Raw genomic sequence first — 15,830 nt, forward strand, 5'->3', positions numbered from 1 at the left:
GAGCTGTTCCTCCTCTCTAAATATGAAACAGTCAGAGCTGTTCCTCCTCTCTAAATATGAAACAGTCAGAGCTGTTCCTCCTCTCTAAATATGAAGCAGTCAGAGCTGTTCCTCCTCTCTAAATATGAAACAGTTTGAGGTTTCATCTAATAAGCTTTATTCTTCGGTCTTGATTCTACACAACAGGGGGTCCTGGAGATTATTCCAACGGCCCGGTGGGAGGAAGGGAGCGTTAGGAGATGTTACACTCAAATAAATGATTCAAACCCTTCTTAGATATGACAAATTAATATTATATTTGTCTAATGAAATATATATATTAATTCAAATAAAAAACAAAATAGTTTAACACGTGTAACTTAAAATGTATTCATCGTCTCTGCTGACGCTGCTGACCTATCCGTTCAACCCAAAAAGATTGATGTCAATTAGGGGAGCATGCGCAGGTGAGGTGACCATGCCCTTAGTCTAGCTCTTTCCACGCCCAGAGGCACGCGCCATTTTGCTCCTATTCTGCCTGCAGCGAGCGACTACAACTCTGAGGATGCAGAGAACGACATTGTTGCCACAGTTATGGGCATTCACACAGTCTGTCAGTTTGAGGAGCCAGATGACATTGGAGTCGTCATTGAAGGTGTGAAAGTCCTCACCAATGTCGGAAGTGCTACAATGGCTTTTCTCATGCTGTTTGGGTTATCTATGCTCTGGATCTTAGTTGCCCAGACAACCTGAACACTTTTGAGTTTGTCCAGAAAATCCTCATGAATCTGGATGGACACAGGCTCAACACCAAAATACAGCAGTTGAAAATCAAACTGTTCATGTGAGGAACGGGTGACCAATAACACTGGAACTGACACTTTCTTTTTTTTTTCTTTTTTAACTGAGCTTTGAGCCATAAATAATAGAGCATTGGTCTGTAATTGCTCCTCTCTGATTTTTTTTTTCAAATGTTTGCGTGCATGAGCACAGTTGTATTTTGAGCATGTGCATATGCACATATTGTATTCAGAGCTCTATTGACCTTTTGAGGACCTCTATTGAGGAATTACTACTAATACTTACTTATTTTGAAGTCTTGTTCGAAATAAATAATCTTTTGGCTGCACTAATGATCCGGTTGGGTTTAAATAAAAGCACCTCAAACAGGTAATGTCTCATGTATGTTATATGGGGTTATAGGGGTGGGGGGGGGATTTTTGAATAATTTATTTTCAATTAACCATATATTTTTAGGTTGAACAAACACAATTTATTTTAACTACTTTAATATAATCACTTTTGTTTAGCTCTCTTTGACACAAATATGTAGAGGTAACTCAATTAAATTTCATTAGATAGATGAATTTAGTTTCAGCTGGACCAACTTTAAAAAAAATTGGTAGATGAACTCAAATACATTATATTGAATCGATGGACTTGTTTTAGGTTGGGGTAACATATATTTATTGGATGGAAATTCTGCCCACAATTTAATTGAGTTCATCCAATGAGTTATTTTTTTTAATGTAGGGACCCAGAGACAACATGCTATCAAAGCGTGTGTGTGTGTGTGTGTGTGTGTGTGTGTGTGTGTGTGTGTGTGTGTGTGTGTGTGTGTGTGTGTGTGTGTGTGTGTGTGTGTGTGTGTGTGTGTGTGACCTGCTTGGCGCTGTGTAAGAACACCAGGTACTGCTGGCACTGGTCCAACCGGCGTTTCTTCAAGGTCCAGAAGTGAAGAACTCTGTTCTCCCTCTGGAGCAGCTCGTTGAGGATAGCTACACACACACACACACACACACACACACACACACACACACACACACACACACACACACACACACACACACACACACACACACACACACACACACACACACATATATAAACATACACACAGTAGGTATCAGCAGTCATCATTTTATGTTGGTCAATGCAAGGTGTGGCTGGTTGACCTCCTGACCTTTGACCTGCTGTTCAGGGGCTCTGGTGTGAGGGGTTCCCCCTGGAAGAGTGAAGTTGTTCCTGTGGATGTACTTCAGGAACACCTCTGCGTTCCTCCTGGCCAGGGTACACGCCTACGGGAACATTACCACAGCACGTTACAACACACTAACACACCAGGTTACAACACACTAACACACCAGGTTACAACACACTAACACACCAGGTTACAACACACTAACACACCAGGTTACAACACACTAACACACCAGGTTACAATGCACTAACACACCAGGTTACAACACGTTAACACACACTAGGCCAGGTAATTCAACATTGACCTCCACACATGGACCTCCACACACACTAACACACCAGGTTACAACACGTTAACACACACTAGGCCAGGTAATTCAACATTGACCTCTTACAACACCTTTAGAACATGTGTGTGTGTGGGTGTTTGTGTGTGTGTGTGTGTGTGTGTGTGTGTGTGTGTGTGAGTGCGTATGTGTATACATGTGCATGTACGTGTTTGCTTGTGTCTGTGTGTGTGTGTGTGCATTACCTTGAGGAAGGCCTCCTTCTGCTCCAGGTGTTTGCTAATGAGGGGGAGTAGCTGGTCGCCATCGGCAACAGAGTTGACCTTGTCGTGACCCGAACACCAGTCCTCATCTCTTCGGTACTCCTGCTCTAGACTCTCTAACACACTGCACACCTACACACACACACACACACACCGCCCAACACACCAATGGAGTACACACAAACACATCATTCAAGCACACACACACACACACACACACACACACACCCCGACATACCGAGGAAGTAAACAAACATAATTTTTTGTCTTTGAGTTCAGAACCATTCAATGGTGGTTTTAGTCTCGGAGGGCGTTCCCCTACATGTTAACACTACATGTTAACAAGTTAGTGGTAGCAGGCCGACTCCCTGAAGGTCAGTAAAGGCTGTGGTGGAGAGCCTCAGGCTAATGGTGTAAGAGGTGAACCTACCATCAGGGAGGACAGCAGGGTAATGGCTTCATTCTCCATTTAGTTTCCCTCTTAAAACATTTGATATAAGTGAATATTATTTATGTGTGTATTCAGGAGTGTTGTACAGAAAGGATAGTGTGAGTTGTATCAACAGTTTAATAGGGAGAGCTCATCACCACAGAAGGACAATAAATGATGATACTACAGTTGCCTCCATTTTTAATTATTTTTTTAATCAAATCTGTTCAGGAGTTAGGAAACAATTTTAAATGTATGAAACAGTGCATCAACTTGCATGTTGCGGGAGAGGGAGAGGGGACCTAGTCACAGTCACCGAAGAGGAAGTAAAGACAGTGATTTGCGCCATAAGAAACTCAAAAAGCAGAGATGCTTCCCATCAGGACACAGTCTTTATTAAGAAATATTCAGCTACTCTAATTCCCCCTATTGCTCATTTAGTAAACCTCTCCATTGCACAGTTTCTTTCCTAAGGACTTGAAACATGTAATTGTGACTCCCATCTTCAAATCTGGAAACCGCCATGAAGTCAGTAACTATAGACCCATAAGCATACTGCCAGTAATCTCTAAGGTTGCAGAGAAAGTGGTCATAAAACAACTTACAGACCACATTAACAGTTGCAACCCTGGTCTAAATTCTGCCCAGTTTGGATTCAGAAAACAGTGTGAAAATCAACGATGCATGCTCCAGCTACTTGAAGTGCACAATGGGTGTACCTCAAGGATCTGTGTTAGGCCCGCTACTTTTTAGTCTCTACACATCAATGACCTTCCACAGTATTGTCATGACATAGAGGTATGACTTTAGACACTGATTTTTACACACATGCAAAATCAGCTCAGCTATCAGCTGTGAAACTAACCAGTGTTCTGGAAGGAGTGGTTGAGTGGCAAGACCAATCCTGTCTTACTTTGGATGTGAGCAAAACAAAAGGTATGTTATTTTCCAAAACGAAGCTGAACATCCCAGATGTAAATGTCTGCATTAAAGGTGAACAGATTGAGACTGTAATTAAAATATCTTGGTGTAATACTAGATTCAAATCTCAGCTTCAAGAAACACATCAAGAAAATGACAAAAACTATAAAATTTAACATGGCAAATGTTAACAAAAAAATTCTACAGAGGCTGGTAAGACATTTCTGCATGCCCTAATTTTTCAACACATCTCATACTGTATCACCTGCTGGGGGCAGGCTAGTCCAACAATCAGGCCTATAGAATACTTGTAAAAACAGGCTCTGAAAATCTGATAAAAAGACACTAAGGTATCACCATTGTGACATACTACACAAACACAATGTATTTACTTGAAAATTTCACAGTATTTTCAAAGCTATGTACAGTTTACAAAATCCAAAAAGGCTTGGCTCCCACCTGTTTGTCTGTTACCGTGGCTCTGTAAGGTTCACTAGAATAGCTTCCATACATAACTGCACTGTACCCTATTCAGCATTTGGGCAGGCAGCCTTCTCTGTTTAAACTGTTACACAATGGAACACTATTCCAGACAATATAAAAAAAACTGTGGTTTGTTTGGTGCCTGAAAGCTTACCCAAAAAATCACTTCAAACTCTCAAAACAACACACTTGTAAAGCAAGTGTAATGCAGGGGGACTGCAGATTTAAATGACCCTAAGTGCGATGCATCAAATGGTTACATTTATTTGTATTTTTTTATTTACAGTTTTAATTGCACATGGTCCCTTTCAAATAAAATTGAAATTGAAATTGAATTGTGTGAGTAGCCCAGCTGAAGGAGTTCAAGTAGCTTGGGGTCTTGTTTGTGAGTGAGGGTACGATGGAGTGTGAGATTGGCTGGAGAATCGGAGCAGTGGGGGCGGTATTGCGTTCACTTTACCGCACCATTGTGATGAAAAGAGACCTGAACCGCAAGGCAAAGCTCTGTATCTACCGATTGATCTTCGTTCCTATCCTCACCTATGGTCATGAGGGATGGGTGATGACCCAAAGAACGAGATTGCGGGTAAAAGCGGCCGAGATGGGTTTTCTCAGGAGGGTGGCTGGCGTCTCCCTTAAAAGTTCAGCCATCTGTGAGGAACTCGGATTAGAGATAGAGCCGCAGCTCCTCTGCTTAGAAAGGACTTTCTAACTCCTTAAGTGACTAAGGTCACTTAAGGAGGTTTGGGAAGGACTAGATGGAGAGATTCTATCCTTCGCCTCAGGATCCCCTGTCAGAGCTGGTCAATGTGACCCGACCACGGGTAAGCAGATGAAGATGAGGATTGAATTGTGTGTATGATGTGTGTAGTGTAGGGGTGTAACAATACACAAAAGTCACAATTCGGTACGTACCTCGGTTTTTAAGTCACGGTTCAGTATGTTTTTTGGTTAGGATTAGGTGTGTGTGTGTGTGTAATGTATGTGTGTGTGTGTGTGTGTGTGTGTGTGTGTGTGTGTGTGTAATGTGTGTGTGTGTGTGTGTGTGTGTGTGTGTGTGTGTGTGTGTGTAATGTGTGTGTGTAGTGTGTGTGGTGTGTGTGTGTGTGTGTGTGTGTGTGTGTGTGTGTGTGTGTGTGTGTGTGTGTGTGTGTGTGTGTGTGTGTGTACCTGTTCAGAGGTCTTGTAGAAGGCCACTGAGGCGTTGACCAGCTTCAGCCGGTCCTCCATCTTCAGCATCAGCTGCTGCCAGCTGACCGCCACCTCCTCCGCACACACACGCAGTGCCTCAGGGTCATAGTGCCCCGCCTGCAGGAGGGCCTGCACACACATGCACCCTGGAGTTACACACCCTGGAGTTACACACCCTGGAGTTACACATCATGAGGAGTTACACACCCTGGAGTTACACACCATGAGGAGTTACACACCCTGGAGTTACACACCATGAGGAGTTACACACCATGAGGAGTTACACACCCTGGAGTTACACACCATGAGGAGTTACACACCCTGGAGTTACACACCATGAGGAGTTACACACCATGAGGAGTTACACACCCTGGAGTTACACACCATGAGGAGTTACACACCATGAGGAGTTACACACCATGGAGTTACACACCATGAGGAGTTACACACCCTGGAGTTACACACCATGGAGTTACACACCATGAGGAGTTACACACCATGGAGTTACACACCATGAGGAGTTACACACCCTGGAGTTACACACCATGAGGAGTTACACACCCTGGAGTTACACACCATGAGGAGTTACACACCCTGGAGTTACACACCATGAGGAGTTACACACCATGGAGATACACAATGAGGAGTTACACACCCTGGAGTTACACACCATGGAGTTACACACCATGAGGAGTTACACACCACGGAGTTACACACCATGGAATTACACACCAGTTACACACCGTGGAGTTACACACCAGTTACACACCAGTTACACACCGTGGAGTTACACACCAGTTACACACCAGTTACACACAGCAGAGTTACACACCAGTTACACTCCAGTTACACACCAGTTACACACAGTGGAGTTACACACCAGTTACACACCCTGTCTCTTCAGGGGAGAGGATAGAACGTATCCATTCAGACCAGAGGAGGATGACCATGTCGCTACAGAGCCAGGAGACCAGGTCTAGACCCTGGAGACCAGGTCTAGACCCTGAGACCAGGTCTAGACCCAGGAGACCAGGAGACCAGGTCTAGACCCGGAGACCAGGTCTAGACTCTGAGACCAGGTCTAGATCCGGAGACCAGGAGACCAGGTGTAGACCCTGAGACCAGGTCTCCTGGTCTAAACCCGGAGACCAGGTCTAGACCCTGGAGACCAGGTCCAGACCCTGAGACCAGGACACCAGGTCTAGACCTTGAGACCAGGTCTAGACCCTGAGCAAAGGTCTAGACCCTGAGACCAGGTCTAGACCCGGAGACCAGGTCTAGACCGGGAGACCAGGTCTAGACCGGGAGACCAGGTCTAGACCCTGAGACCAGGTCTAGACAAGGTCTAGACCTTGTCTCCTGGTCTCAGGTTCTAGACCTGGTCTCCTGGGTCTAGACCTGGTCTTAGGGTCTAGACCTGGTCTCCTGGGTCTAGACCTGGTCTCAGGGTCTAGACCTTGTCTCCTGGGTCTATACCTGGTCTCCAGGGTCTAGACCTGGTCTCCGGGTCTAGATCTGGTCTCAGGGTCTAGACCTGGTCTCCTGGGTCTAGACCTAGTCTCAGGGTCTAGACCTGGTCTCTTGGGTCTAGACCTGGTGAGACCAAGTCCAGACCCTGAGACCAGGTCTAGACCCTGGGAGCCAGGAGACCAGGTCTTTATAATAACATGGAAATACACATCATGATGGGAGTAAGTAGAGAGGAGCTGTACCTCAGCCTTCTGCTGGACCTGCAGGGCGCTCTGATGGGTCTTCTGGAGGGAGTTGGCGTGGAACAGGGACTGAGGAGAGATAGGAGAAAGTCTTTTAGCAGAAACTTCTATCCACACAAGGTTACACACTGTGCAACATATCCTAGTGTGTGTATGAGTGTGTGTTTGTGTGTGTACCTCTATAGCCATCTGAAAGTGCTCATGTTCTCTCTGCAGCTGCTCTGCCTCAGACAGAGAGCTGGCGTTCACCAGGCTGGCGTTCATCATGGACTCCCCGTTACGGATCCATCCCAACACCTAGAGAAGCACATTCATTACCTACCTAGACCCTAATATTATTTATGTTAGCTTACCAGTTGGCTTCACTCCTTCTACACATACGTCATATTACTACACCTAGCAATGCAAGCAATATAAGACCTGTATGACTACAGGTGTGATACATGCCCCTCCCCCTACCTGTATGACCACAGGTGTGATGTGAGCCCCTCCCCCTACCTGTATGACCACAGGTGTGATATGAGCCCTACCTGTTGGACCTCCGCCTGTAGGTGAGTGAGCTGCAGGTGCTGCTCCAGGCGGGCGTGGCTGATCTCGGCGCTGAGCTCCACTTCCTGCTGCCTCTCGTGGAGGAATTCCAGCATCTCCTGCACCTGAGAGGCCAGGTCTGGCTCCTTCTCACTAGTCAGCTCCATACCTGGAGAGAGAGAGAGAGAGAGAGAGAGAGAGAGAGAGAGAGAGAGAGAGAGAGAGAGAGAGAGAGAGAGAGAGAGAGAGAGAGAGCGAGAGAGAGAGACACACTGTTATGACAGTGTGTAGTAGGCATTAGCCATTCACAAATAATGGACATAACAATGGTCACGGTTCAGTAAGGTGGAGTCACGGTTCAGTAAGGTGGAGTCACGGTTCTATAATCCATCTATTCAGCAGAGATCCCTGTTCCCTGTCTCCAGTAGCCTGCCTCCCTCTATATATTCTGCTGGGCCCCGTATGGAGCCCAGCTACCCACTTGTGTATTGCTGTTAAAAAGGGTTGGTGTGTGTGTGTTGACTGATGAGTGTTGAAGAGGGTTGACAGCTGTCAGCATAACCATCAATGGAAGAATACAACTCTCTCATGTATGAGCAGTCCTATGTTGAATCAATTGAGTAAATGAATACTCTGCTAGGTCGTATAAATAGCCTTTCCTGCCTCACAAATAGCCTGGTCACTTCAGTTTGTTTTGTTCTACACTCATAAGAATAGTGTTGTCTGTAATATTTCTAAGGTTTGTAGTGCCATCAATTGCTTATGGATCTAAAAGAGATTTGTTGTGAAGACGGTAGTCTACTTTAACATCACTGAAACCCTGCATATGGATGGAAGAACACTTCCATACATATTATATATCAGGGTTCTTCTCTTTCCACTGCTATTGGGGGTAGGATTAGCGTTAGGTACAGGGATAAAGGGTTATTCTCCCTCTATTCGCTCCTCTTAGGTACAATTCTTAGTATCACTTAGTATCATCGTACCACTGCTATATGGATGACAGACAGATTGACCTGCCGTTGAAACAGAATGATGCAAACTCTTTTAAATATTTGTTGGACTGTCTAAAGGATATCAAAACTTGGTAGGCTTTAACTTTTCTAAACTTTAATGGGAGTAAAGCTGAATTCCTGATATTGGGACCCGACGGTGCCAGTGATGTCCCTCAGATGGACCTGTGTTCCCTGGAACCACATGTAATACCAAGGGGAAAACATCTAGGTATAGTCATGGACAGTAATATTGAATTGGACAAACATACACAACTCAGAAAGCTTAACCCAGCTGAGCCTCTTATCCAAGGTCTTCGCTTAATGATTTAGAAAGGGTGGCACATGCTTTCATCTCATCCTGACTCCACTACTGTAAGGCCCTCAGACTACTGTAAGGCCCTCAGACTATTGTAAGACCATCCACCCCTCAGACTACTGTAAGACCCTCCACCCCTCAGATTACTGTAAGGCCCTCAGACTACTGTAAGACCATCCACCCCTCAGACTACTGTAAGGCCCTCAGACTACTGTAAGACCCTCAGACTACTGTAAGACCATCCACCCCTCAGACTACTGTAAGGCCCTCAGACTACTGTAAGGTCCTCAGACTACTGTAAGACCCTCAGACTACTGTAAGGCCCTCCACCCCTCAGACTACTGTAAGACCCTCAGACTACTGTAAGGCCCTCCACCCCTCAGACTACTGTAAGACCCTCAGACTACTGTAAGGCCCTCCACCCCACAGACTACTTTAAGACCCTCAGACTACTGTAAGACCCTCCACCCCTCAGACTACTGTAAGGCCCTCAGACTACTGTAAGGCCCTCAGACTTCTGTAAGACCATCCACCCCTCAGACTACTGTAAGGCCCTCAGACTACTGTAAGACCCTCAGACTACTGTAAGACCCTCCACCCCTCAGACTACTGTAAGGCCCTCCACCCCTCAGACTACTGTAAGGCCCTCAGACTACTGTAAGACCCTCCACCCCTCAGAATACTGTAAGGCCCTCAGACTACTGTAAGGCCATCAGACTACTGTAAGGCCCTCAGACTACTGTAAGGCCCTCCACCCCTCAGACTCCTGTAAGACCATCCACCCCTCAGACTACTGTAAGGCCCTCAGACTACTATAAGGCCCTCAGACTACTGTAAGGCCCTCAGACTACTGTAAGACCCTCAGACTACTGTAAGACCCTCCACCCCTCAGACTACTGTAAGGCCCTCAGACTACTGTAAGACCATCCACCCCTCAGACTACTGTAAGGCCCTCAGACTACTATAAGGCCCTCAGACTACTGTAAGGCCCTCAGACTACTGTAAGGCCCTCCACCCCTCAGACTACTGTAAGGCCCTCAGACTACTGTAAGGCCCTCCACCCCTCAGACTACTGTAAGACCATCCACCCCTCAGACTACTGTAAGGCTCTCAGACTACTGTAAGACCATCCACCCCTCAGACTACTGTAAGGCCCTCAGACTACTGCAAGACCATCCACCCCTCAGACTACTGTAAGGCTCTCAGACTACTGTAAGACCATCCACCCCTCAGACTACTATAAGGCCCTCAGACTACTGTAAGACCATGCACCCCTCAGACTACTGTAAGGCCCTCAGACTACTGTAAGACCCTCAGACTACTGTAAGACCATCCACCCTTCAGACTACTGTAAGGCCCTCAGACTACTGTAAGGCCCTCAGACTACTGTAAGACCATCCAAGCCTAACCCTAGCCTTTGTTTTCTTTTATCTATTTCATTTTATTGTATGATATTTCAATGTGAAACACTTTGAGTCTGCCTCATGTATAAAAAGTGCTAAAGCCTTAAATAAAGCCTTGCCTTGCCTATAGTGTGAGTGTCTATGTATTGTGTATATTGTACAGTGTGTCTATGTAGTGTGTAAATTGTATAGTGTGTGTCTAGGTAGTGTGTATATTGTATAGTGTGTGTCTATTTAGTGTTTATATTGTATAGTGTGTGTCTATGTAGTGTTTATATTGTACAGTGTGTGTCTAGGTAGTGTGTATATTGTATAGTGTGTGTCTATGTAGTGTGTAAATTGTATAGTGTCTATTTAGTGTGTATATTGTATAGTGTGTGCCTAGGTAGTGTGTATATTGTATAGTGTGTGTCTAGGTAGTGTGTATATTGTATAGTGTGTGTCTATGTAGTGTTTATATTATACAATGTGTCTATGTAGTGTGTATATTGTATAGTGTGTATACTGTGTAGTGTGTATCTATGTAGTGTGTATATTGTAGTGTGTGTGTATGTAGTGTGTATATTGCGCAGTGTGTGTACCTGAGGCCTGGACCTCCATGATGTACTGGTGCAGGTGTGTGTATGTAGTGTGTATATTGTAGTGTGTGTGTATGTAGAGTGTATATTGTAGTGTGTGTGTATGTAGTGTGCATAGTGTGTAGTGTGTGTATGTAGTATGCATAGTGTGTAGTGTGTGTATGTAGTGTGTATAGTGTGTGTCAGTGGCGGTTGCTCATCTTTCAAAGAGGGGAAGCTAATTTTCGGCCTACATCATATAAATTGTCAATTTATGTATATGTAAATTATCCTCTCTGTTCCTTTTCAAGGAAATGCTCTGTCATACCAACTAGCTGTCTTTTCCACTGACTTGACCAGTGTCTTCTCAATGGCCAGCCTTGGCCCATAGTGTTACGGGTGTAGGACTTGAGCCGCTTTAAACAGGAGAAGCTCCTTTATACACCTGCAGATGTAGCTCCAATTGTTACCACTAATGAGAACAGTTTGTAAAGCTGAGGCATTGCACTGTCCAATTCCATGTCTTTAAGGAACACTAAGAAATCACACAGCTTTCCCCTGTCACCCTGCAAGTCCTGATCTGAATACAGGACTTGAAGTTCAGACCTCAGGCTCCCTGAATCAAAGTGATGGCCAACTACCAAAACAATATTAAACTTGAACAAAGAAATGTGGGGATTATGTTAAACTGAAGCAAGGAATTGTGTGTATAAGTGAATGAAATGCATGATGATTCGCCAAGAAAATATCAAGAAATAGGTTGCAGTTTGTCTTTCAACTCGCTTGTAAAATCCGCAATGGGACTGAGGACTGAAGAGAGCTCCGGCGACGTTTTGTATGTAGTGTACATACACTACAAAATCGCTGTCAATCAAACGGCAACTCAGTCTTTTGCAGACCCTCCAATCATCATGCAGAAGCCCAGCGTCCAAGCCAGCCCACTCCTCCATTCACCCCCAGAGATGCTGAGCGTCCGTGGGAGGGATATAATCGCAGCATTATCCAATGACCGTCAACTTTCGACGCACTAAAAAAAAGCTGTTCTATGCAGCCCCATTGAAGTGGATGGACGCTGACCTTCAACAGGCAAATGCACTGTGACGCTACGGGAATGAATGAGAAGGAAATCAAGTCAGTCGACCTGCGATAAGCAGCTGATTCTGAACAAACTCGTCTTTGAGATGGACGTGTTCTAACACATTTTTAGTCAATGAAATGTTTACACAACAGTATATATTTGACCATTTAATTTTAGAAATTTTAGGGGAAGTTGAGCTTCCCTTGCAGTCTTAGAGAAATCACCACTGGTGTGTGTGTACCTGAGGCCTGGACCTCCATGATGTACTGGTGTAGGTGCGTGTATGTAGTGTGTATAGTGTGTAGTGTGTATATAGTGTGTAGTGTATAGTGTGTACCTGAGGCCTGGACCTCCATGATGTACTGGTGCAGGTCCTGTCCCTGCTGCAGGACCTCGTAGGTCATGTGCTTCATGGCCGTCTTCCTCTCCGTGTGTCTCTTCAGCCGCTGCTCGGCCACGCCCACATCGTCAGCCACGCCCCCTGCAGACATCCCGCCGCCCGCTGAGCTGCCAGCGTCGCCCACCTGCCGGGACAGGTCCTCCTTCCACGCATCCAGCTCTGCTGTCACCTGGAGGGGAAGCCAGTCAGCCTCTCTGGGAAGAGCTACCTCCAGATTAGCTTAGCATCTAGCCAGTGGGCTACGTGGGCTACCTCCAGGGTGTACTGCTGGAGGATGTGTTAGCTTAGCATCTAGCCAGTGGGCTACGTGGGCTACCACCAGGGTGTACTGCTGGAGGATGTGTTAGCTTAGCATTTAGCCAGTGGGCTACGTGGGCTACCGCCAGGGTGTACTGCTGGAGGATGTGTTAGCTTAGCATCTAGCCAGTGGGCTACGTGGGCTACCGCCAGGGTGTACTGCTGGAGGATGTGTTAGCTTAGCATCTAGCCAGTGGGCTACGTGGGCTACCGCCAGGGTGTACTGCTGGAGGATGTGTTAGCTTAGCATCTAGCCAGTGGGCTACGTGGACTACCTCCAGGGTGTACTGCTGGAGGATGTGTTAGCTTAGCATCTAGCCAGTGGGCTACGTGGGCTACCTCCAGGGTGTACTGCTGGAGGATGTGTTAGCTTAGCATCTAGCCAGTGGGCTACATGGGCTACCTCCAGGGTGTACTGCTGGAGGATGTGTTAGCTTAGCATCTAGCCAGTGGGCTACGGGGGCTACCTCCAGGGTGTACTGCTGGAGGATGTGTAAGCTTAGCTTAGCATCTAGCCAGTGGGCTACGTGGGCTACCTCCAGGGTGTACTGCTGGAGGATGCGTAGCTGCAGGAACACGTCTAGCTTGATCTTGCGTTCATGGAACAGTTCCTCCATTTGGGCCTGGGCCTCATCAAGCTGCTGCAGCACTCCCTGGATGTGGGCGATGGAACTGCAGTGGGGCGTCCTACTGGTGCAAATGGCTGCATCCCTACACACACACACACACACACACACACACACACACACACACACACACACACACACACACACACACACACACACACACACACACACACATTCTTTGTTTACTCAATATTGGTTCAGTTGATGCTGGTGATGGTGGTAGTGATGGTGATGGTAGTCATGGTATTCTAGTCATGAGGGTGGTGATGGTCGTCATTGGAATGATGATGGTGATGGTAGTCGTCATGGTGATGATGGTCGTCATGGTGATGGTGATAGTAGGCATGGTGAGATGGTAGTCATGGTGATGACGGTCATCATGGTGATGGTAGTCATGGTGATGACGGTGGTCATGGTGAGACGGTAGTCATGGTGATGACGGTGGTCATGGTGACGGTAGTCATGGTGATGGTGACAGTCAGGTGGAGGTGAGCTGACCTGAGCTGCTGCATCAGCCCCTCCCCCTCCTTGATGACGTTGAGTGTAGCGTCCAGCGTGGAGCTCTGCTGCTGCTGGAACTGCTGCACCATCAGCTGCACCTCCTCCACCACCTCACTCTGCACCTCCTCCAGTAGCTCCTTCTGCAGCTCCTCCATCCAGCTCCACAGCTACACACACACACACACACGCATGCACGCACGCACGCACAAACAAAGGGGTCAGCTGTGTGTGTGTGTGTGTGTGTGTGTGTGTGTGTGTGTGTGTGTGTGTGTGTGTGTGTGTGTGTGTACCTCCTTGGTGTGTGTGTGGAAGGTGACAGACAGGTCCAGGAGCAGCTTGCGCTGCTCCACGCGGCGGACAAAGTCCTGGATGGTGACCTCCAGGTGGCGCGCCGCCTTGTAGATCTCCTCCGGGTCGCACTCACCCGTCTGGGCAAGCTGCTCCGCTGCCTCCAGCAGCTTGTCTGCATTAGTGTAGGTGTTCTGAGAGAGAGAGAGAGAGAGAGAGACATAGACATCATCATATAGACATTTATACCACCACCGCTACCATCTCCTTTTATTTTTATTCTATTTATTTATTATCATTTTATTTAATTACTTATCAATATTATTACTATTTGTATTATCCCTAATATTAACATCTCTTCATTTTATTCTATTTATATTTTTTTCTATTTTATTCTGTTATCTGTTTTGTTTTGTTATCTGTTGTTCTCGCATTACTTTTTATTCTTTATTTATTTCATATACTGTTATTTGTTACTTATTGTTGTGATTATGCTTTGGCAACACATGTAAAATGTCATGCCAATAAAGCCTATTGAATTGAATTGAATTGAATAGAGAGAGAGAGACAGAGAGAGAGAAAGAGAGAGAGAGAGAGCGAGAGACACACAGAGACAGAGAGAGAGACAGAGAGAGAGAGAGAGAGACAGAGAGAGAGAGAGAGAGAGAGAGAGAGACAGAGAGAGAGAGAGAGAGAGAGAGAGAGAGAGAGAGACATGGAGAGAGAGAGAGAGAGAGAGAGAGAGAGTTTTGTGTTATTTGTGAATCTTACTTTAGTGTTCTATTATAGTTGTGGTTCATTGAACTCTTCTCTGTTCCAGGCCAATAACGCCAATAACGTTTGAATTACAATTTCAAACAGAGAGAGGGGCAAGAGATCAGATGTCACACCATGTGTACATCAGTGGAGGCTTCTCCAGTGAGGAGGAAGATCCTCCTTAACATTGTTGAGAATAAAAAGTGTAGATTGCCCAGACTACTGTAATGAATTAATCTCCTTAAATATGACTACTTTAATGCCTTTGTATTTATGTAATGTTCGTTTCCCTGGGTAAAGGGACATTAGCACCCCCTATCGCCTATTGAATATTACTGCTGGGAGGACGTTCCTCCCTCAGCCTCCATTGACTCATTTCTCGGGCACTACTGGCGGCCGGTGGATAACATGGGGATCAATGAGAGAGAGGAAGAAAGTCCTCCTCTGAGTGGGTGGGACTAGCTAAGGGATCTGAATTGCGTCAACGTCTATTCACGAATAGGCTGGAGCCCTGGCTGCGCTATGAACCAATAAGAAGAAGTCCTGGCTGCGCTATGAACCAATAAGCAGGAGCCCTGGCTGTAGAGCAGCCTGGAGTGGGGTTAATCCCCTCAAGTCTCTAGGCTACGAGAACCAACAAACCCGCTCGTATGCCTTGTTTCCACCGAGCGGTGCGCTATTGTTCGTTGCTTTACAGTACGTCTCTGTTCGCTTTTATTGGCGTTTCCACCGAGCGGTGCGGTTCAGTTCGCTTATATTGGTGTTTCCACCAAATAAGTTGGGCAAGCTCCCAAAATAAATGCACTGAGCCTACCTATTTTTGGGTACTCCACTGTTGG

At 46.1% G+C, this 15,830-nt stretch overlaps 1 protein-coding gene across 1 annotated transcript in view; it reads right to left on the reverse strand.

Moving 5' to 3' along the window:
• The window catches only part of kalrna (kalirin RhoGEF kinase a), a gene marked incomplete at its 5' end in the record, with an annotated part of 113,408 nt that overhangs the window by 54,731 nt on the left and 42,847 nt on the right, over positions 1-15,830 (reverse strand). Inside the window, 11 exons of the mRNA XM_084478590.1 lie at positions 1,642-1,757; positions 1,943-2,057; positions 2,492-2,641; positions 5,514-5,663; positions 7,247-7,315; positions 7,424-7,543; positions 7,777-7,943; positions 12,461-12,692; positions 13,357-13,531; positions 13,945-14,114; positions 14,238-14,429. Coding sequence (XP_084334716.1) covers positions 1,642-1,757; positions 1,943-2,057; positions 2,492-2,641; positions 5,514-5,663; positions 7,247-7,315; positions 7,424-7,543; positions 7,777-7,943; positions 12,461-12,692; positions 13,357-13,531; positions 13,945-14,114; positions 14,238-14,429 — 1,656 coding nt within the window. The remainder of the gene's footprint in view (positions 1-1,641; positions 1,758-1,942; positions 2,058-2,491; positions 2,642-5,513; positions 5,664-7,246; positions 7,316-7,423; positions 7,544-7,776; positions 7,944-12,460; positions 12,693-13,356; positions 13,532-13,944; positions 14,115-14,237; positions 14,430-15,830) is intronic.

Source organism: Micromesistius poutassou, assembly GCF_964030765.1.
Source record: "Micromesistius poutassou genome assembly, chromosome: 14".
NCBI classification, from domain to species: Eukaryota; Metazoa; Chordata; class Actinopteri; order Gadiformes; family Gadidae; genus Micromesistius; species Micromesistius poutassou.